This window comes from Garra rufa, chromosome 9 (assembly GCF_049309525.1).
Source record: "Garra rufa chromosome 9, GarRuf1.0, whole genome shotgun sequence".
NCBI classification, from domain to species: domain Eukaryota; kingdom Metazoa; phylum Chordata; class Actinopteri; order Cypriniformes; family Cyprinidae; genus Garra; species Garra rufa.
This window is the reverse complement of record NC_133369.1, coordinates 26,374,933-26,398,227: the sequence shown is the minus strand read 5'-3', so window position 1 is coordinate 26,398,227 and position 23,295 is coordinate 26,374,933. Positions and strand designations below refer to the sequence as shown.

Below are 23,295 nucleotides of genomic sequence, written 5' to 3'. Positions count from 1 at the left end.
ACACTGTATGCCATAACACCTACCATAGTAAGAAAATACGCGGGCCTACTTAAAACTAAAGACTAGTTATCATGTTTTTTTTTATTGTAGCATTCATAATCATATAGAATTTGTGACCCTGGACCACAAAACCAGTCACACATTTTTGAAACTGAGATGATGAATGGTGCAGGCTATGGTTACTTAATGTAGGACAGTATTTGGCCAAGATACAACTATTTGCAAAGCTGGAATCTGAGGGTGCAAAAAAAATCAAAATGTTGAGAAAATCGCCTTTAAAGTTGTCCAAATGAAGTTCTTAGCAATGCATATTACTAATCAAAAATTAAGTTTGATATATTTATGGTAGGACATTTACAAAAAATGTACAAAATTCGATAATTTTGACCCATACAATGTATTTTTGGCTTTGCTACTTAAGAGTTACATTTGCTTTTAGACAATGGGCAATAACAACCAAATGTTACAATTTACATGTAAATTCCTTTATTGTCTTTCTCAGAAGGCACACAGTTGAACACAGCCAGTTTTTGCATATTTAATGCACAAAATGTAGCAACTTTCAGTCTATGCAGACAGAAACCAACGAAACAGAGATGATGATTGGTGGTGAGTAGTATAAAAGTACAAAACATGACAGAAGTCTTGCTTCTGATTTGCAAAAATAAATAATTTGAACAATTATTATAATTAGTAATAACCATAATAATTATCATATCAATAAATAGTAAATACTGTATCAAAATCCTAAAAAAAGAGGCAGGGAAAGGAAAGAAATAATGTCGATTTTGCAACACATTGATAGAGCACTGTACTTATATATTATAGAAAACAATATTATGCGTATACACTCATTGTATATACCAGTTTACATTCTGCAGCATGTATGTACAGCTTTACAGTACCAAAGTATCACAATACATAGTATTTTAAGGCTTAGGTTGTCTTTTTCTTATGTTGCTTGAAATAAGGTTTATCAAAGCATGTTCCTGAATCACAGAACTGACCATAAAAACAATATAAACCCCAATATGCTGTGCAAAAAATAAAAACAACAACAAAAAAGAAAGACAAGCAAAGTTCAGGTCAGCGATTCAGCACTGACATACATTACACTCCCAAAATATTGCTACATCTAGTGGCAGAGTATTGTAACCTAGGTAACAGTGAGAAGGAAATGTAATTGTATCAAAATACAATCAGTTTAATAAGAGACATGAAATGGAGCTGTCATACATGTGGTTTGGTGTGTGGTACAGGAGAAGCAGATGGATAAAGGAAAATAAGATAGAGAGTACATTTTACTTCTTGACTTGCAAATGAAAGAATGTTGACACGTTTATCAAGAAATCAAATAAATAATATCATCAAATAAATAACTAGTCAATAAATAAATAAATACATAAATAACAAATAGTTCTGAAAAATGAATTTGTATTAAAAAAAAATCAAGAAAAGGCAAAGGTTTAAGGTTAAATGGAGCGTCAGAAGCAGGATGTCGACTGGAGTGCACTGGTATTTTCAGATCAGACTCCTTCACTGATCAGGCTTCAGACTGCGACAGGGATGGACTGGGACTAAAAACAAATCAGTCTGGGACGTACGCGGCCCATCTCAACCCACCACAGCTTCACACATAGCATTTAGGGAGTTTTAAAAATCGAAATCTATCTAAAATGCTTAAAATTTTTCTATGGCACTACATTTTAGTTAATCAAACACACAATTTTGTTAGGCACAGATTTGCTCTCATGCTTACGAAGCAGTGGTGGTTGGAACAAGACTGAGCAAGAGCAGGTTGTGAATGGGTATGAGAGAACAAGTTGAAATACTCAACTACCTTCCTGTTACTCAGATGTTCCGGCCTGACATCAAAACTATTTTCCAACAAGTTGACCGACCCACTGGGAAAAGTCCCGGAGCTCCCTATGGCCAGTCCATCCCTGGACTGTAATAATGATCGAGTCCTGGCCATTCTTGCTGTGTTGTAAAGGAGACAGTTTACCGGCCGATGTTTTTCAGGTTCCTCATGCTGGTAATCTTGATTTAAGGGTAAGGAACACTCGTGAGGCCCAGTCACAGAAGAGCCTGAACTGCTGGAGGAGTTCCTGAGAGGACTGAACCACCTCCCAGTGAAAGGCGGGATTGGGTGGGAGCGACGGAGAGGGAACAGGGATCCGGGGAGCCTCCGCTCGGGTCATCTGAAATGTAAATAAAAAATAAAAAATCACAATCAAGAATGCACTGATTATATTTCTATGTGACTATAAATGGTCTCTGTAAATATGCATCTAAGAGCCTATACATATTATATAGAATAAATATAAATATATTCTATTATACACAACCATTCAAAGATTTGGGTTTGGTAAGAATTTGTAATGTTTTTGAGTCTCTTATGCTCACCAGGGCTGCAATTATTTAATTGAAAATCTTTTTAAAAAATCATGTTGTGAAATGTTTTTACATTTTAAAATATCTGTTTTCTTTTTAAATATATTTTAAAATGCAATTTATTCCTGTGTTGGAAAAAATGAATTTTTAGTCGCCATGACTCCAGTCTTCAATGGTCCTTCAGAATTCATTCAAGAAACATTTATTATCAATGTTGAAAACAATTTTTCTGCTTAATTTTGTGGAAACCACCAGACACTTTTTCTTTGATGAATGGAACATTAAAAATAAAAAAATATTTATTTGAAATAGAAATCTTTTGTAGCATTATATATGTCTTTACTGTCACTTTAAAACAGCATCCTTGCCGGCTAAAAATATTCACACCTTTAATAAAAATGCATACTGACCCCAAATTTTTTGAAAGGTTGTGTATATTATATATGTGACCCTGGACCACAAAACCAGTCATAAGGGTTGATTTTTTGAAATTGAGTTTTATATATCATCTGAAAGCTGAATAAATAAGCTTTCCACTGATGTATGGTTTGTTAGGACAATATGTTGCTGAGATACAACTATTTGAAAATCTGGAGGGTGCAAAAAATCAAAATATTGAGAAAATCACCTTTAAATTTGTTCAAATTACGTTCTTAGCAATGCATATAACAAATCTAATATACCTTAAATCTTAATACCCTAATAATTTTTGGAATAAAAGAAAAATGTATCATTTTGACCCATACAATGTATTGTCGGCTATTGTTTTAAAATATACCCTTGCAACCTATGACTGGTTTTGTGGTCCAGAGTCACATATTATATATCATATAGTTTATCCATCTTATTTTTGTCACTTGTAAATTTGATGGGTCTGGCTTCCAGTCTCATTCACATCCAGCTATTTTTGGCTCTACAAAAAAAGCTTTTTTTGCTGCTTGATATTGCAAATTGGTGTGTCTTACCATATTATTTCAATGTATTATCTTAATTATGAGCACACTGGTTTGTAGTGCAAACAGTTTTACTGTTAACAGCTTGTTATCCTTCTCATTATTTCCCCATAGTGGTTAACTAGAAGACACGCCAAAACGCTTACTTCCGCGTTGAAGAATAAGGTGGATAGGTTTCATAAACAATGGATAAGCCAATCTCAAACAGTTGCACATATTGTTTGCTAAGAGATATGTGTGTGTGAGCATGTACCTGACGCTGTAAGGAGTGTATGAGGCCCTTAATGTGGGAGATCATGTCTGTCAGCTTTGGCACTGAGCTGTGCTGCTGCTTGCGTGTTATTTTGTTCAGCCACTCAAAATGGTGCTCGAAGGACTTCAGGTCCGCATAGAGCTGAGAAAGAGTAGGCTTGAACTGCAAAAGAGAAAAAGAGAGAATTCAGAACAAAATATCACGATAATGTCATGACGAAGAACTATACTATACAAGCCCTGGGCCTGATAAACAGGTAAATATCAATAATAAATGGCAGCATGAAGGCCTGTTTGTCCTTTTACATACCTCCAGAGTGCTGAGGTCACTGACTCTGCTGCTGATCGCCGGAAGAGACTTGAACCTGTGGTGATCAATCTCTGTGGCAAACACCGGGTCTTTCTGAAAAGAAAGCACAACAAGAACAGGCTTTAATCAACAAGAAGCAAAATGCACACTGCACACATATTCTGAATGAAAACGTCGTCGCAGTTTCCTCCGGTCACACCTAAGGTCTGAACTCAACAATCAAAACAAAAGAGTAACAGTTGTCCCACAAATGAAACGACTGGCTTCCACTAGCAGAACCGCCGCAGAATTACAGGGAACGGCAGTCACCCAGAGTTCCCTGGGCTTTAACTTCTGAACCCAGACAATAAAAGTTCGTGACCTGAAGCCACAGGATGTTTTCTAGAGGAAGAATAACAACATATGCAATGACTAAGGAGTTTGAAGTGGAATAGACAACACTGGGTTGCAGGGAAACTCCAGGGTCAGGACTAAAAAAAGGTGCCATGACGTATGGGCCGCTCTGTGCCTGGACGCACTGCCTTCACCTGGCACTAGAGGGAGACAGAAACAATCTCAGGTGTTTCTAAGGTATCACGAGAGGGGCAAAGAGTGACCCTAACTTGCTCTCATCAGTGTTTAGACAATGCGTTACGATATCCCCGGTTTCTGATGCGGCTGCCACGTGAATGGAGCGGAGACTGTTTACGAGTCATCCAAAGGGCTGTTTGTGAACGCTAATGAGTGCTGATAATGTGACAGGTGCAATTGCGTCGTCGAAGGCCCATCAGAAGAGGAAAACAACATCGCAGACCAATCAGAAGTCAACATGAGGAAAATAATAGCGCACTCGAGCCAACTTTCCGTCGGCACTCTTGCACTGTTTGGAATGATGTGTTTTTTCCTTGATTTGTTGTTGTTTTTGTGTACTTGTGCTCCCTCAGCTGAATCCATCCATTTCTCTATCTAGGCTCCGTAATATCAGCCAAACGATGACACACTCCATCCTATACCTCATCGCTCTTCATCTCAGTGGCACTATCAGCGCACACGAACCTTGTTGAGCGCCTCTCATCCAGAGCACTCTCTGATCTCTTTATCTCCCCGGTTGCTTGTCCCCTGTCCCCCCCCACCCTCTCCGTTTGGATCATGACCTCACTCGACTGATTCTTGCACCCTCCCTCCTCCTGTCTTCCTGAATGCAAATACGGGAATGTGATAAATCGGAGCGATTTTTATCTGGACACTTTGCTGTGGAGACCGAAAGCTAAACAAGCAGCCCCACACCTACACAGACCACAACTATTTACAACACGCACACTCTCACCGGCACGCACACACGGTCATACAAACATCGCATGTATACACACTCTCACCACCTCACACAAGTAACAGTAACACATTCTGTACATACACGCACACATCGGGTTTTATAGCTTTCTTGTGGGGACTTTCCGTCGACTCCCATTCTATTTTTCTTTCCTAGGCTTGACCCCTGTAAAGTGGAACTCCATGCAAGAAGAAAAGAAACCAAAATAAATGCTTCATGTCACTGAAAAACTAACAAAATGTTTTTCAAAGTGTGTCGGGCCTTTTGTCACCAGTGGGGTCTTTGATAGTGTTCTCCGCTGTAACATCTGGTGCACATACACAAGGCGGCAGACGCAAAACACCCTTATATACAACACGCACGCACGCACACCCAGTGTTATTGTATCTAATTGAAGCGCAGGAGGTGGCATCTGGTCTCGGGTTTGGAAGTGATGGATTCGTATCAGGTGATTCTCTGTTCTCAAATGAAAATCTGTCTTGTTCGAGATGAGTAATTGTCGGAGTTAGCATGACCTTGTACACATGATCTCAACATCAGCTGGAATAAAAGACCATCCGTGGTCAACAGAACAGCAAAAACATGACAAGTGACATCTGAAGGCGGTAGAGATGAAACCCCAAAACGGACGTTTTGTCATCATTTACTCACCCTGATGACTTTCTTTTTTCAGTGGAACACACACATGCAATTGATGCAAACATATTTCTGTTTAATTTCAAGCAATTTTGTTATATGCTTCATTAGTAGTGTTTCAGCTTTAGTTGTAGTACTTCAAATTAATTCGGTTATTTACACAGTTTTAGGTTAAGTTTTCATGTGTTGTTAACATTGACATTGGCCCATATAATTAAAGTAAATGGGGTCCAAAACAACACAAGGCATAGATGAAAAAACAGTCATACAGGTTTACAAGGACATGAGGGTGAGAAAATGATGACAGGATTTTTATTTTTGAGTGAACTATTAGTGGCAACTCCAATAATCTGGAATCGCACCCCAAGCAATGATCACGTCATATACTACGCCATTAGGCAGTACATCTGTTAACATTTTCATTTACAGTGGAACTACATAGAAGGCAGCACTGTACTTTTCACCTTTCCGTGCCACGTGCTTCACTCATGCTGGTAAACAGTAGACTTCCAAGTAACCATGGGAACAGATCTGTTTATGTTTCCGAGGTAGGCAAGGGAGGCCTCGGAGAGGTGAGGGGTGCACTGTGGGTTCAAGACCCTCAAAAGTACATCTCCATCACATAGCAACCACAAAAACCCACGAAAGCCCACAGCATTTCGTTCTGAGCGCTGGATGCAAGCACAAGGCTCGTCGTGTTTACCCCCCATCCCGTAGGTTCAGGCTCATTAGGTTGCAAGTTTAAGAACGTTACATTGCAAGCTTTGATGAGGGCCCTGCTGCCGGGCCTGAATCCAGGGATCTGTGTTTTTTTTAGTCAGATAGAGGCTACAGTAATGAGCCTTATCTGCTCCCACACGGACTCAAAGCTACCGCAATCTGCTATCTCAGCTCTAATACGAGCCAGCTGAATGAAAAGCCGATCAGTGTGTGTGCGTATGTTTGTGTGTGTGAGCGAAAGCGCGAGAGATAAGCCAATTCCTGTCCACAAATCTTTGCAAGGAGCATTACTGTAGCCCAGCTGTTCAGAGGCATAAGATCAAGATCTGATCATCATCAGCATCTCTCAGTACAGTGTGTGAACTTCCTCTCCTGGTGTCACACCAGATCAACTCACCAGTAGATCCTGAGTCAGCTTCAGGAGGTGTCTGGTCTGATTGGTCAGCTTGTCAAAGTCAGTCTGGATCCGCCGAGGGTGGGCAGGGAAGGCAGATGCTAACAGATGTAGTTGAGCCAACAGCAGCGACAGGAGCAGCGATGAGGAGGAGTCACCCAGCACTGCGGAGGAGAGCAAATCATTGATGCACAGCTACAAACAACACTCCTATGTTCGTCCCAAGAGCCCGTGGGACCGTGTTTCCACACGTCCGAAAAGCATAACGAGAGTCTCAGCCAGAGGACTCCTCTTTCATCTTTTTGGAGAGGGAGAAGGAAATCACACATGTTGCATCACACTAGATTAGAAGACGAACCGGTCGCTGACGCTGCTGTGCGCCCTGAGCGAGTAACACTTGATCCATTATTACTGTCGACATGATAAATGCTTCTCTAATGAACTAACCGCGAGCGCCTCAAGCCGTTATCCTGTCAAACTAACTTTACCCTTTAACACTTAGAACCCGTACAGGTTTCCATCAAAAAGTCCCGCGCTTGTTAATGACAATAAAGGCTGCTTGTATAGGGATGCTTACATAGTTGCACAGTTTTATCTTCTAAAAAGAGTGTTTAATTACAAACGGTTACAGCAACAAGTGTCAATCGCAACACTGTAAACAGCAAATTAGCAACGGTGTCGTAAAAAAAAATATTACATAGCGAATATATAAACAATGCGACACTTACATTTCATATTTGTCCAGGTCCTTGTTTTATAAAGTAGATACGTTGCAAATAAATAGGCAGGAAAATAAATAAATAAATAAACCAAAGTGTAGAAATTAATAAATAAATGAAGCTCCAGATGTTGTCACGTGCTCCAAAGTTCGTCTCTCTCTCTCAGTATCCGCGCGAACGGCTCGCGACAGTAGTTTACAGAGGAAGAGCGTGAGGTGAGGAGGAAAATGAATGAATGACAGAAGTGCAGAATTAGCGAGAACGAGAAAAAAAGCAGCAAAACTTGACTCTGTCCAGTCCCAAGAGTTGTTTAGTTTTAACAAACGCGAGTGAGGATGGAAAGATACACGGCGAGGGTCAGAGAGGTGTATGGAGGGAGAGACAGAGAGAGAGAAGGATGCGAGGGTAAGTCTAATTTTTCGCGAAGTGAAATGTTTAGGCTTGTTTAAAACTTCCTTTATAAAGACGGGGGTATGACACATCCTGAGTCACCACTTCATTCATAAAAACACTCACACACACACACACACACACACACACACACATACACACACACACACACACACGTACACACACACTCGCCTTCTCCTCAGAGCGCGCTTCCCGCCCCTCGCCACTGTCTGTCTCCTTTTGCGAATTTTTGAAAGAAAGAAAAAAAAAGAGACGTTTCTGTTGTTTTTATTTTTTCCCCCTCTGGCAATATCATTTTTGTAGGTCTGTCTATCTCTCCTGCTATCTCTCTTCCTCTGCTCCATCCCGCTACGCGATCTATGCCAATCAAATCGCCCATCTCTTTATCTTTTCATCTGCAGATCTCTTCCCCTCTCTCCCTCTATCACTGCAAAAGTTTAAAAAGCCCATTGTTTCTTTTTATATCAGTCAATCTGGGTTTCATAACGCTACCGTTCTGTCTTTCTCTTAGGAATAAATAAACAGTTTATTTGCATAATGTAATGTAAAGGGAGCAGCTGCATTGCGCATATTTACCATATACACACACTTATTCAAACTTCGCTCCTGAGACAGCAGTCTGTTATTTCCATCCTATTTCCACTCTTTTCGTTCTCTGACGCTCCCCCTTCTTTCTCTCCAGGGTAAAGGAAAGAGTGAGAGAAGGAATAAAAGAGAAAGGTGTTGCATAGTAAGGCCTGTAAGTGTTGCATAGTAACAGTTAGGGAACTTGCAGAACATTAGCACTAAGCCTTCAAGAGCAAAAGGGAGAGACAGGCAGAGTTCGAGAGAGAGAGAGGGAGAGGGGGAAGGTTAATTTAGCATATACAGAAACCAGTGCACGGCACTGGAAACACGGAGTCACATGCAATAAAGCATAGCACAGTGTTGCAACAGAAGCAGAGAGGAGTTTCCAGACAGAGAGAAAGTATGGGTGAGGGGTTAATGCAACCTTAAATACACATGCTGCATTAATAGCTGACCTTTCCAGATTCACAAAAAGTGAAGAAAAACTCGCTCAGGGGTGTAGAAACAACTTGAAACATGTGCAAGGGGGGGACACGTTAAGGTATGGGAATGATTATCTAACAAAAAGTGGGGGAATACTGGAGCCGTGGCACAGTGGGTAATTCACAGGCACTGAGGTTTCAATCCGGCCCGTATCATGCTCTGATCCTATTCACAGTCTGTCATTTTTTGTCACTTTAGATGGGTCATGGGTCACATGAATGACAAGTAAGCGGGTCCATAATAAGAAAAATAATAATACAATTGGCAAATGTATAATATGTTGATTTCATATAGAAAAAATGTATACAATTTTTCATTCACTTTACATGTATTGACTGATTTTATATACAGTACATACATAAATATAATCAGTCATTAAATGTTAAATTGTATAAAAATTTGTATACATTTTTTTCTTATATGAAACCAACACACACATGTATGTTTTAAAAGATCAGGAACTATTATTTCATAAATATTACCTTTTTGGGAAATTGTATATGACATTTCATGACCTTGTGTTGTCATAAAAAGTATGATATTATAAGAAACTCATTGAACTCAGTGACCCTGACACACGGCCATGAAGCGCTACAGGCCCTGTTCCTGTTTTTTTATTTTCCACATAACTTTAATTTGGCAGACATAAGTGTTTCAAATATTAATACACATACACACACATGTGTGTAAATTGAGATTTATGCATCATCTGAAAGCTAAATAAATAAGCTTTCCATTGATGTATGGTTCTTAGCAATGCATATTACTAATCAAAAGTTTTGATATATTTACGGTAGGAAATTTACAAAATATCTTCGTGGAACATGACCTTTATTTAATATCCTAATGATTTTTGGCATAAAACAAAACTGGATCATTTTGACCCAATATATTTTAAGGTTTTGTTGTCCAGGGTCTCACACACACACACACACACACACACATATATATATATATATATATATATATATATATATATATATATATATATATATATATATATATTCAGTTTTATATGTGACCTTGGACCACAAAACCAGTCTTAAGTCGCTGAGGTATATTTGTAGCAATAGCCAAAAATACATTGCATGGTTCAAAATTTTAGATTTTTCTTTTATGCCAAAAATCATTAGGAAATTAAGTAAAGATCATGTTCCATGAAGATTTTTTGTAAAATTCCTACTGTAAATATATCAAAATGTAATTTTTGATTAGTAAAATGCATTGTTAAGAACTTAATTTGGACAACTTTAAAGGTGATTTTCTCAGTATTTTGATTTTTTTGCACCCTCAGATTCCAGATTTTCAAATAGATGTATCTCGGCCAAATATTGTCCTATCCTAACAAACCATACATCAAAATAAAGCTTATTTATAAAGCATATATATTATATGTATACATCTCAGTTTTGTAAAATTTAACCTTATGACTGGTTTTGTGGTCCAGGGTCACATATTAGGAAGATTTCATTTATTTTTTCATTATTAAATAATTTTTGATTCAGAAATTTAAACATCATAGTAATAATCTACATTCACCATTATATGTAAATTGTAGTTTTAATGTATTTTTGAACACGTTTTAGATTTTAAACCACACAAAAAGTGGGGGATTGAATGTGCAGCACCCTCACTCACCAGTATGCATGCAAAAAAGCACTGTTCACACACAACCGTTGATTCTCCCACTCTCTCATACACTCATACACACACACACACACACACAAGGGTGTGCGGAGGTAATGTGGTTGCAGGGTCACGTTATGGTTTTGTTGGGTCAGCCATAAAGAAGAAAGGGAGGAGAGAGGAAGAGATGGAAGGAAGGGAAATGGATGAGTGTGCAGGAGCGATGGAGGAATGGAGGGAGATATTGACACACTCGCTCTTTTAATTTCCCACATCAAAGACCTGTTTGAAGACACAGCTGGGAAAAGAATAAAAGAAAGAGTGAAGTTAGTCACTCACCGACTCTCTCTGCCTGCATGCCCTGATGGGGGTCTCTTGGGTGGCTGATGGTGAGTCTGGTGTAGTCCCTAATCCAAAGGGTGTGTGTGTCTGATTATGTGTGTGGGTGTGTTAGCGGGTTACCAATCAGCCGTGATTGCTCTGCTGTATGCGTGCGTATGTGAGTGTGTGGTCCTGACGTTCAGCCGATCGTCACATCGCCGATCACTAAACGAACCAGACGAAAGACCGGTAGTCTGAGCTGTCCGGTCACTAACCTCATAGACATTACCCACAAACTCCCACACGTCCGCACACACACTCCTCGATCATGGGGGAAGTGAGACACAGGTGGGGAGCAATAAGTGTCCAGACATCCTGGTACCTCATTACTGTAATATCCCCCATTATGAGACTCACACACACATTCATTATGTCCACATTCACACGCTGCCAGACCTCCCCTCCTCAAATACACATACGCAGCAGCACGCAATAATACACACACTGTTTCATTGGCCAACATGCCCACAAACTCAGAAATGGTTTTTGTTGTCTTTTTTTAATGGCTTCCTTTGATGTGTCAGCACCCTAGGCAAGAGGGCAGAAGCTTAATTGGAACAATTAAGGCACTAATGAATTTCAACAGGTGGTTAAAATGCTGAGTTTAAGAACTACTGTTGAAAAGCTGTTTTTAGACTGATGGTTTAACTTAGTTAAACTCACATAAATGAAACTTAAAAGGCAGAGAAAGAGTCTATTCCTTTCAGTTTCAGTTTACAGATAATGTTCAGCTAGTGTGTGAACAGTACTAATGATTTTTTAAAGAAAGAGTTCACACAAAAATGGTTTCTTTACTTTGTGGAAAACAAAAGGAGAATTTTATTAGAATGTTCTGGTTGTGCTTTTTCATGCAGTGAAAGTAATATATATACATATATATATATATATATATATACTAGAAATGGGTAAAAAGTGCAAAGTTTAAAATAGACTAAAGTTTCAGAGTGAAAATTACTGAAAATATATAATAACACTAAAATTTATATTATTATATTAAACAACAGTAAATATTATATTCTTACTCCTTTTTTGTAGGTGTGTAAGATGCTCTGTTTTTGTTTTTAGGGTGACTTTTTAACATTATGTCAAGGGTCTACAGATGAAAAATAGCCTGGCACATTTAAAGTCATGTTTATTAATGTGCATTACTTCAGTAAACAAATAAATAAACTATATATATACATATATAAACTATATACAACTATATATGGAATTTCTTTAAAACCCTCTTTTGTGCAGAACTGCTTCCTACCACCATGGATTAGAATTTCGAATTGACAGTTTAACAGCTGAGCACAAGCTTCTGTTGCTAATTTGAAAATGTCACTTTAGAGCTAGGATCGAAGGAACGTTGGGTCACTGTATTATGTAAAAGCTCACTGTATTATGTACAGTAATTTGAGAGAGAGAGATGGACTGAGTGGGTGTGATTACCTGCATCTGATACAGCATTCATTCTTCATTCCTCATATTCACAATAAAACATTAGATTGAATGTCCGATATCTTTGTTGTACTATCCTTTCATCTGTTAAGGGTGATTTCCGATGACAGCGCTGCTCAGTGCATTCGTTGGCTGCATCTTACAAGGTGTTGCTGAAAGTAAAAATAACTTAATTGTTTACAACTGCACTGAGAGAATAGTGTAGCTAAAATCACTATCATGAACACACACAAACCAAATACTTTTATAAAATACTATTATTTATATGAAACATTATTTATTAAATAATAATATTTAATAAACAACAACAGCCATAATAAAAGTTGCTATGCAATTCAGTCAAAAGAACAGAGGTAGCGCTCTGATATATACCTGATAATTTACATCAAATATAATGTGATGAGATTTTCCCCTTATCCAAATTTATTTGCTCTGGAACAAATAATAGATTAATGAGACCAAAGACTGCCCGACTTACCCAAACAAATTATAAATCATGTTTAACCAGTATAGAGATATCAGAGCCAGTGGCTAATTCCAGAAAATCTGGCCGAGGTGAGGCTGCTCTCAGTGGGCACAGCATGCCGATATTCAGCCATATCTCACGTCTATGAACGTGATATTGCATTTATACAACAGTTCGATGGCACGAGTGTGTAAATACAAAACAGTGTGTAAACAAAATAACAACGGAGGGTCCGCACTCGTCACTCAGTGAAATTATAATTATGCTTTATTTTGTGTAGGCTCGTTGTTTACTGTGGGTGTTGCGGAGAAGGAACACAACATTGCAGCAATTGCAGCCGCGGGACACACTCCTCTACTGAACATTATGCCAGACATGCAACCCGTTCACGAATTACAGACTGCATACACAAAATGGCAGCCGCACCGGTGCACTTACAAGCGGCTACATCTTCACTTCATCACATCACGTTCGTTTCCAGTTATCTGAGGTTTGCATCCAGCATAGAGGACCGCTGCTCCCTAAACCCACATCAGCCAAGCCAGTGCACGCTTCAACGTCAAGTCAAGTTACAGCTGTTCCTTCAATGTCAAGTCAGGTCACAGCTGCTCCAGAGCAAGGTCAAGTCACCACAGTTTCTAGAGCCAAGTCAGTGTCGTCTGAGCGTCTAGAGCCAAATCACATCTTGTCCGAGCGTCCAGAGCCAAGTCACATCTCGTCCAAGCGTCCAGAGCCAAGTCACATTACCGCTGACTACCCTGAGCCTCGTCTCATCACGGCTGACAGCCCAGAGTCTCGTATCGTCTCCGCTGACTGTCCAAGCCGCCGTCACACCACAGCTGGTCTTCTATAATCAAATTACGTCTCATCTGTTTGTCTGGAACTAACTCATCTAACGCTTTCCATCATGGGAGTTGCTCTCTTGTGTGTCTGGGCCGCGTTCACCACCACCGAGTCTCCAGAGGTGGCGGCTTATGCTGCAGAACCTCTGGAGGCAGCATCATCTACTGCGTCTTCCTCCACGGCTATGAGGGTCACCGCAGTTTCCCCAGAGGTGGCGGCTGAGGCTGCGGAACCTTGTGTGATGAGGAGGGTTGTGCTTGCTCTTTGCACGGTGGTAGCGCCCTGCGACACTTTCTCAGCCCATGAACTCTCTGCCTGTCCTGTCACGGCCATGAGGGCCATCATTGAACTCTCTGCCTGTCCTGTTGTGGCTATGGAGGCCGTCACTGAACTCTCTGCCTGTCCTGTCACGGCTATGAAAGCCGTTATTGAATTCTTTGCCCATCCTGTGCAGCCATTGGGGCCATCACTGAACTCTCTGCCTGTCCCGTCACGGCCATGGAGGCCTTCAATGAATTTTTTGCCCACCCTTTCACGGCTATGGAGACCACTCGGGAACTCCCCGACTGTCCCAAAGTGTCTTTGTCTGTGTCTTGTGTTTCAGGTCCATCTGCTCTGGCCTGGTGGTCTTCTGCTCCGCCCTAGTGGACTCCTGTCCTGTCTGCTCCACCTCGGCAGTCTCCTGTCCCGTCTGCTCTGCCCTGGTGGGCTCCGTCTGCTCCACCCTGGGGGCTCCTGCTCCGCCGTCGCCGCCCTGGTGGGCTTCTGCACTGTCGGCTCCGCCCTGGGGGGCTCCTGCTCCGCCTGCTCCACCCTGGTGGGCTCCGCCTGCTCCACCCTGGTGGGCTCCACCTGCTCCTCCCTGGGGGGCTCTTGCTCCGTCGTCGCCGCCCTGGTGGACTCCTGCTACGTTGACTCTGCCCTTGGGGGCTCCTGCTCCGTCTGCTCCACCCTGGGGGCTCCTGCTCCGCCGTCGCCGCCCTGGTGGGCTTCTGCACTGTCGGCTCCGCCCTGGGGGGCTCCTGCTCCGCCTGCTCCACCCTGGTGGGCTCCACCTGCTCCTCCCTGGGGGGCTCTTGCTCCGTCGTCGCCGCCCTGGTGGACTCCTGCTACGTTGGCTCTGCCCTTGGGGGCTCCTGCTCCGTCTGCTCCACCCTGGTGGGCTCCTGCTCCACCTCCGCCGCCCTAGTGGGCTCCTTCTCCATCTGCTCCACTCTGGTGGGTCTCTGCTCCGCCCTGGTGGGCTCATGCCTCGTCTGCGCCGCCCTGGTGGGCTCCATCTGCCCCATCGTGGAGGGCTTCTGTCTGGCTCTGGTGGTCTTCAGCTCTCCCTGTCCTGCCGGCTCTGCCCAGGCCCCCTGATCTGCCGGCCCTACCTCAGTTCCTAGGTCCTCCACCCCCACATGGACCTGACCCTCCATCCCTCTCCCTGTTCCGCCTCCGCTCCACCGCCCTCCAGGATTATAGTCTCTTTCCTGCGGTTTTTTTTTTTTGGGGGGGGGGGGGCTGATTTGTGTCATGGTGTAACGTTACACAAATCAGTATTTATAAAACTATGGTGTATTTGGATATCCACCATGACACTCGCTGTGATACAACTGTGAAACAGTTGGAGTTCCGATATCACTAGAATATTGCACTACTCTCAGCCAGTCAGATTTGAGGACAAGAAAGAACTTTTGCATTACAAGTTCCTATAGCTCAAACAGTGCTGTTCAAAATAACTGATCAAATGTGTATCTGCAATGTAAGTAAATTTGGATAAAAGTGTCTTCCAAATTCACATATGTACAGTATGTAACATATTAAAATAATTTTAACCCAGCTCAATATTTCATGTCTCCATCTGTACTTGTTTGGTAACACTTGCTAACATTTTGCATTGCATTCATAATTATAATCACACTTTCATTCCCCAAGCCAAAACCTCACAGCAGTTCACCATCATTTGGTTTCAGTCTACTTTGTTTTTTACTGCCAAACTGCATGTGCAATTACAACCATTATTTGTGGAACCATTTAGTTTCTCGAATGGAAAACTCCTTTAGAAATGCTGAACGTTTTAGATTAACAATGTGTGTGTGTGTGTGTTGGGGGATGAATAATTATTAGTTTAATAGTCAGTGTTATGGAACATGTTTCTACTGGTCTAAATAGGTATTAACACAATTTGATAAAAGCTAGAATGTTTAAATTACTCAGCAGTAAAATAAATCAAACTTTGTTTAATATTGCTCTGTTCTCCAATGTTTCAAAACACAGCCTTTTAGGCTATATAATTATGATTATGTTACGTGCAGGTTCATATCACAACCTTAGTCATGAACACACACACATACCAGTATCAACAGTTGGCAGAGCAGCATATGACATTAAATACCTGCAAAAGCATGATTTGATATAAATGAATAGCTTCTTTACCATCTCACTAAACCCTCAAGGGAATTTCACAATGACAGAGGTGTTGAGAAAGAAAGGAAAAAAGAGTGAGAGTGACTGCTGGAAGATGAATGTGTGCATGTGTGGGAGGATGTATAAATACAGTGAAAAAAGAAAGATACTTCTTATGACAGGATGTTGTTCACGTCCTTTGACCCTAATTGACTGCTCCCATTCTTTGTATCGCAGAGAAAAAAGAGGTGTGTCCTGACCATCTACGATCTGGCAAGCCCCCTTCACCTTTCCCAACCCATGTGCCCCTCTACAGACGTCAGAGAGCAACTGAGTGTGTTAATGGCTCCATGGGAAAAGCAAAAGGGGGAGATAGAGAAAGAATGACACACTGCAGGAAGATAATCATTGGGCAATAAAGTGACGTCTCAGAATCTGTCTCACAATGCTGCAGACACAAGCCTGTAAGAACACACGTGCACAGGAAATCACACATAAACACCGCTGGATTGCACCTCTGGACTGCCAAATGATATTCAGTCAATAAAATGTGCTGTATACAAGCCAATAAGTACACTAGAGCTTGTAAAAATATTATTGATTTCCTGATGAATCTATTTGATCTTGATTATTAAAATTCAAAGATCAATCTTTTCTGTGCCAGTATTTCTGTCCTGCTTTTCAGCATTTCTGCTTCTGAATCTAGAGACCAACTGCAAAAGAAGTCATATTTTAACTCTGGATTAAATTAAAGTCTGAATTAAATATGAGATAAAGAAGGCTGCATGCAATCACATACAGCATAACCAGTGCAGTCCGATTGACATTTGAATGACTCTGATGAACTGGTTCTTACTAGTGGATAATATGATGCACAACCAAATGACTCCTATGAATTGGTTCTTGTTAGTGAATCAAAAACATATAGCATGGCCACTATAGTTTGATTCACAATCAAACGACTCTGGTTTGTGTTAGTGAATAAAAACATACAGTAACAACAGTGTAATATGATTCACATTTAAATGACTCCTATGAGCTGGCTCTCACTAGTCAATCAGAAACATACAATGTCACCAATGTAATATGATTAATAATCAAATGACTCCCATACACTGGTTCTTGTTAGTGAATCTAAATTAGTGGTTCCCAATTCCAGTCCTGGGGACCCCTTGCTCTGCACATTTTGCAAGTCTCCCTTATTTAATGCACCTGATTGAGATCATCAGCTCATTAGTTCAGTTCATGGCTCTCTCCCCTAACAAGCTGATAATCTCAATCAGGTGTGTTAAATACGGGAGACATGCAAAATGTGCAGAGTGGGGTTGGGTCCCAGTACTGGAGGGGGGCCAGTAGTAGTACAGTCAATTGACTCCCATGAATTGATTCTTGTTAGTGAGTAGTTTGATTCATGATCAGCTGACTCTTATGAACTTATTCTTGTTACCGAATAAAAACATAGTGTCACTGGTTTAATATGATTCACAATCAAATGACTCCTCTGAACTGGATTTTGTTAGTGAATCTAAATCAAACTGCATCACTAGTGTAGCACGACTGACGAGTAAATGACTCCTATGAATTGGTTCTTTTTAGTGAATCAAAATCAAACAGCCAATGTCTCCAATGACTTTGTTCTTGTAAGTGAATCAAAAACATACAGTATCACCTGTATAATATGATTCATAATCAAATGACTCCTATAAACTGGTTCTTGTTAGTGAATCAAAATCATATAGCATTTCCAGAGTAGTGATTCATGACCAACTGACTCTTATGAACAGGTTCTTGTTAGTGAATAAAAAACATACAGTGTCACCAGTGAAATATGATTCACATGTAAACGACTCCTATGAACTGGATCTTGTTAGTGAATCAAAATCAAACAGCATCACCAAGTGTAGTCTGATTCACAATCAATTGTCTCAGATGACTTGGTTCTTGTAAGTGAATCAAAAACATACTGTATCACCTGTATAATATAATTCACAATCAAATGACTCCTATAAACTGGTTCTTGTTAGTGAATCTAAAACATACAGTGTGACCAGTGTAGTTTCATTCACAATCAACTCAGTCTTATAAACTGTTTCTTGTTGATGAATCAAAAACATGTATCGTAGCCAGTGTCACGAACTTGTAGAGATGAGACTGCAAACAGAGGTAAGTAAAACGTAACGGTAGTTTATTAAACAGATGGTGTTTGGAAACAGGAAACAATGTCAATGATGGCAGGTAAGGCTTTTCTGACGGTCCTTTAGCAATCGTGGGAATGATGTCCTTAGAGATCTCAATGGAAGGGAAGAATATCCAGGAGATGGGTCTGAGGTCTGTGGCTGACATCGGGATGTGCACGGTAGACCAGACAGAGTCTCTGAAGGTTTGGACTATATAAAGGGTGTGGTAATTGAGATCAGGTGTTAGAATTCAGGTGATGATGATCTGGTGGGTGGAGCTTCTGTTGTTGTGACAGGTGAAGGTGGCTGCTGTGAATGCCTGACAGCCAGTGTAGTCTGATTCACAGGCAAAATAATGACTCTTATGAACTAGTTCTTGTTATTGAATAAAAACATACAGTGTGACCAGTATAACATGATTCACAAGCAAATGACTCCTACACTGTAAAAAGTTTTCACCAGATTCAACTTAACCTAAGTTCAGCAGCTGCCTTAAAAGTTAAATCCGCTTGAAACTACAAGTCATTTTAACTTATTACAATAAAAATGAGTTGATTTAACTTGAGATGAAATGACTTAAGTTGATTTAACTTAAAATTTTAAGGAAGCTGCTAAACTTAGGTTTTTTTAAGTTACTGAATCTAAATCAAACAGCACCACTAGTGTAGTACAATTTACAATCAAATAACTCTTATGAACTGGATCTTGTTAGTGAATCTAAATCAAACAGCGTTTCCAGTGTAGTACGATTCACAAGCAAATGACTCCTATGAATTGGTTCTTGTTAGTGAATCAAAAACATACAGCATTTCCAGAGTAGTTTGATTCACAATCAACTGAATCTTATAAACTGGCTCTTGTTAGTGAATCAAAAATGTATTCTGTGACCAGTGTAGTCTGATTCAAAGTCAAATGGCTCATTTGAATGATTCAACACTTTAGTTTTTGGTTGAGTTGATTATTATATCTGTTAAATAAATAGCAATAAACTGCATAGCTCAACTGTTATCTGTTATTTCAATACTTACATGTAATGTTAACTTTTCAAAGTAATAGTCTCTCAATGTTCTAAGAAGAACATTCTATAGAATTCTATAGAATTTACAGCAATACTTAAGATATAGTTTATTTTGGGCAATTTAACAAAAACATAATCTAAAGAATAAAAATCAAATCAAATCAAGAAAACAGTTTGAAACCCAGCCTTATAATTCACCACACACACACACACACACACACACACACACACACAAAGGAAAGTTCATGTAACTGAGCCAAGTGTCTCACACACACACACAGTTAGATTAGAGTTAGATTACAACTAAATAACTTATCTCTTCAAATTTGACGCACTGGAATATCCAGATGATATTTTATTTCCTGAACATACACTTACAAACTCTGGCTCAATCTGGTTACGAAAATTCTCCTAAACGGTAATAAGTAGTTGTAAATCATTCGCGGCAGTAGCTGTCTTCCGGTCCTTAGAGTTTGGCAGGAGCGTTCAGATATTACCCTGACGCACACAAACACACACTCTGATGCAAGCTGCTTGCTGGAAGACATTAGGATGGTATAAAACAGAATGAGTGTGCATTGTGGTCAGGTCAGTAGGTGAAAAGAAATACTTGAAATATTGAAATGCTAACTAGGAAAAGAGGAAACAAAAGCAATCGTTTCTATTCATTTCCAGCTATTTACTTGAACACATACTATATTTGTAACATGCACCAGGACAATGACATTTTTGAATGAGCAATAGGTCAGAGAGAGACCAAGAGGAAGGAAGAAAGTAGGAGACCAGAATGAAGATGGAGGACAACCCACGCAAAAAGGAACGTTTTACAGGGTGGGCAAGTCTTTCCACACTCACCCCCTTTTCCCCGCGTCTCATCTGTTCATCTCATGAGCATGTTAACATTTTGCAGACTTTAGTTCAGTCTGTTAAAGCACACGTATACAAACACAGGAATGCTAACCGTCCCGCTCTTAGCTGGCTTAAACATTCTTTCCTCACCTGTCATTGTGTGTGTCTTGTCTGTATCTCAGACCATCACTTCCCAGTCTGTCTCAGAAAAGCATTTTCTTGCTTGGAAAAAAACAGTAAGCATTTACATAAGAATTTACATAAGAAGCAAAAGGTTGAGCATATGATTTATGTTCAGACAATACATCTTGGAGGCTTTTTTTGTTTATTTATTTATTTTTGAAGAATGAATGTAATAGAATTTGGTAAGGTCAAACAAGCTAAAAAAATCCCAATAAGGAAATTGGATGATCAAGATAAATTTGACCTATTTTGTCTTTTAAAGGCCAGTACTAAATGAAACATTTTAAACATCATCGTGTTCAAAAGTTTAAACGCTTATTGCCTTCCTGAGCATCAGTAAATATTTTCACCTTTTGTAATAGTTGTGTATGAGTCCCTCGGTTGTCCTCAGATGCTGGAAAACCAAAGAATACACAACCTGGAGAATTCTTCTGAAGAACAGTGGGCAGTTGAAGTGCTCTGGACAAACACGGGACTCATTAACAACTGTCAAAAGTCTCTTTTCATAAAACCACTGCTGGGCGATATACTGCTTCAAATGGTAAACCGATTTAAATTATGCAAACGGTATGGATTTAAGTGCCTAAGAAACATACACATTGTTTTTAATTAAAAGGAGCTCCCTGTTTACTCTATACACTTCTGACTAAGGGTTGGAAAACTTGTATATCTATTAATAACACACAGCTAATTCTTTAACTGGACAAATAAGCCAACTATAAACAGCCGTTAATAGAACCCAGAGATGCTGAAGATGGACGCAGAGAGGAGAAAATACTGTAGCAGACAGAGCAAGATCTTTAGGATGGGCAAAATATACTAAGAAAAATGTAAAAAAGCAAAATGTTCCAGATTCTAGCTAACGCCACCAGCTACCCGGATGGCGTGCTCTGTGCACTCTATGACGCAAACCTAAACAGGGCGTACAGAGCGCTGTCGTCCGAGGATCGTTCCCCGCCTGTTACCTGGAGAAACTCGCCAGTGCCACTCTGGACCCAGAGCCCAGCCAGCCACCACCCCGACACGCGGGGCATGAGCCAGAGCCCACCGACAACGGAGAGCCAAAGCCCGCCATCGCAACTAGGAGCGACAGAGCTGCAGATCGCCGCTGAGCCAGAGCTGCACGAGCCGTCAGACCAGGTGCGAGAGCCAGCCAAGATGCCCATGACGGTGGATGTTTCACCAGCTCACTTGGGCTCCTCCCTCCCTCCGGCTCCACCTTGGTCCTCTGTCGCACCTCCGGATCTTCGCCTCGGTCGCCAGAGCTTTGGATCATGGGCTCTCCGTCTCTGCCTCGGGCTTTATCGCCACCTGCTCCGCCTCCATCGGTCGCCCCCCTGGAGTCGTCAGCCCTTCCTCTACCATGGCTCCTCCCTTCGTCGGCTCCACCATGGGTCACCATAATGGCTGTGGTCTGGGTCTCACCTGGCTCCTCCTGCTCCAGATCCCTCCTGTCTCTTCCTTGGCTCTTTCCTCCGTCATTACATTCCTGGACTGTTCTGTCTCCTCCTTGGCTCCGTCCTCCGTCATTACCTTCCTGGACTGTTCTGTATCCTCCTTGGCTCCTTCCCCCGTCATCACCTCCCTGGACTGTTCAGTTTTCTCCTTTGCTCTTCCCTCGATCTGATCCACCCTGGAACCTGCTGATCATCCTCCTCCCGGGAGTCCATCTGCCGAAGCCCGCTCCAGAGACTGTGTTTTTAGTTTTTCTTTTTTGTTCGTGCGAGGACGCGCCTACCAGGAGGGGGGTGTAATGTCACGCCCTTGGACAGTTTGACTTGGTTTTTCCCAGTGTTTCCCCCCTTTGGACTGTCTGTTTGGTTTCTCCCATGCCCATATTTGGTCTTCCTGCTTGTTTGTATTCTGAGAATAAAGTCGAAATTACCAGAATAAAGTCTAGGGCACAGGTTTTTAAACCCTGGGTCAAAAACAGGTCACAGAATGATGGAAAATGTAGCCTATACCCATGTAAGTTACATTTAAAATTTTAAATTTGTTATCATATCAATAAAATACAATCATAGTCTTTATTTGAAAGGTATAAATATGCGAAATATATCTGACTTAAATAATTAACAGATTTAAAACAGACTCCGTGTGGCGCTCCACAAACAAGTTCACGGAAAGGAAACAGAGAACTGAGATGACAGAACGCGCATCCTGTTTGTTCGCTTTATTTTACAAAAACACAAATGTTCTGTTTTTAATGTGAGTGTGCAAGTTAAATAGTCTGTAGCCTATATAACTGGTCCACGCTGCTGTTATGCCAAGCACTTTTTTGCTCATGTGGAGGATGATTTGTTTCCGTCGATATATGAACGTCTGTGAAGTACAAAGCCTAGTATACATTATAAGTAATAGTTTATCTTTCAAATACATTGCAAATATGAAAACGTTTGAATTTGTGCTGAATTACAGAGTTACGTGAGCCCAATGCCTGATACTTTCAGTTTCACTTTGCTTTGGTTTCTTAGCTTTATATATTTTTTCCTTCTTGTTCTGTTCTGAATACTATTACATTTAAATGATTTGTTTCATTATAGGTCTAATGTTTTTAGTGTTTATACATTATAATATTTCACTTGATTTGGTTTAATGTCTGGTCCAGTTACACTTTCTCTAAACATTTCACCGCTCACTAAGGCCATGTTCCAGGCAACCCGTTACATGTGTTTTTCCAACCTTCTACCCGTGAAAGTGCACTGGAATGGCAGTCAAACCCATGACTTCCTACCCGTGAACTCATACTAGATCACCCTGATGTCACATG

The 23,295-nt window shown here is 40.7% G+C and overlaps 1 protein-coding gene across 1 annotated transcript; it reads right to left on the bottom strand.

Moving 5' to 3' along the window:
- Positions 1 to 1,928: 1,928 nt before the first annotated feature.
- Positions 1,929 to 11,500, bottom strand: il11a (interleukin 11a). Its single transcript, XM_073847800.1, has 6 exons — positions 11,385 to 11,500; positions 11,114 to 11,181; positions 6,972 to 7,132; positions 3,910 to 4,002; positions 3,601 to 3,762; positions 1,929 to 2,201 (listed from the first exon to the last, which is right to left on the bottom strand). Exons 1-6 carry the CDS (start codon positions 11,498 to 11,500, stop codon positions 2,028 to 2,030), a joined length of 774 nt encoding a protein of 257 aa, XP_073703901.1. The 3' UTR covers positions 1,929 to 2,027.
- Between the last annotated feature and the right edge of the window lie 11,795 nt (positions 11,501 to 23,295).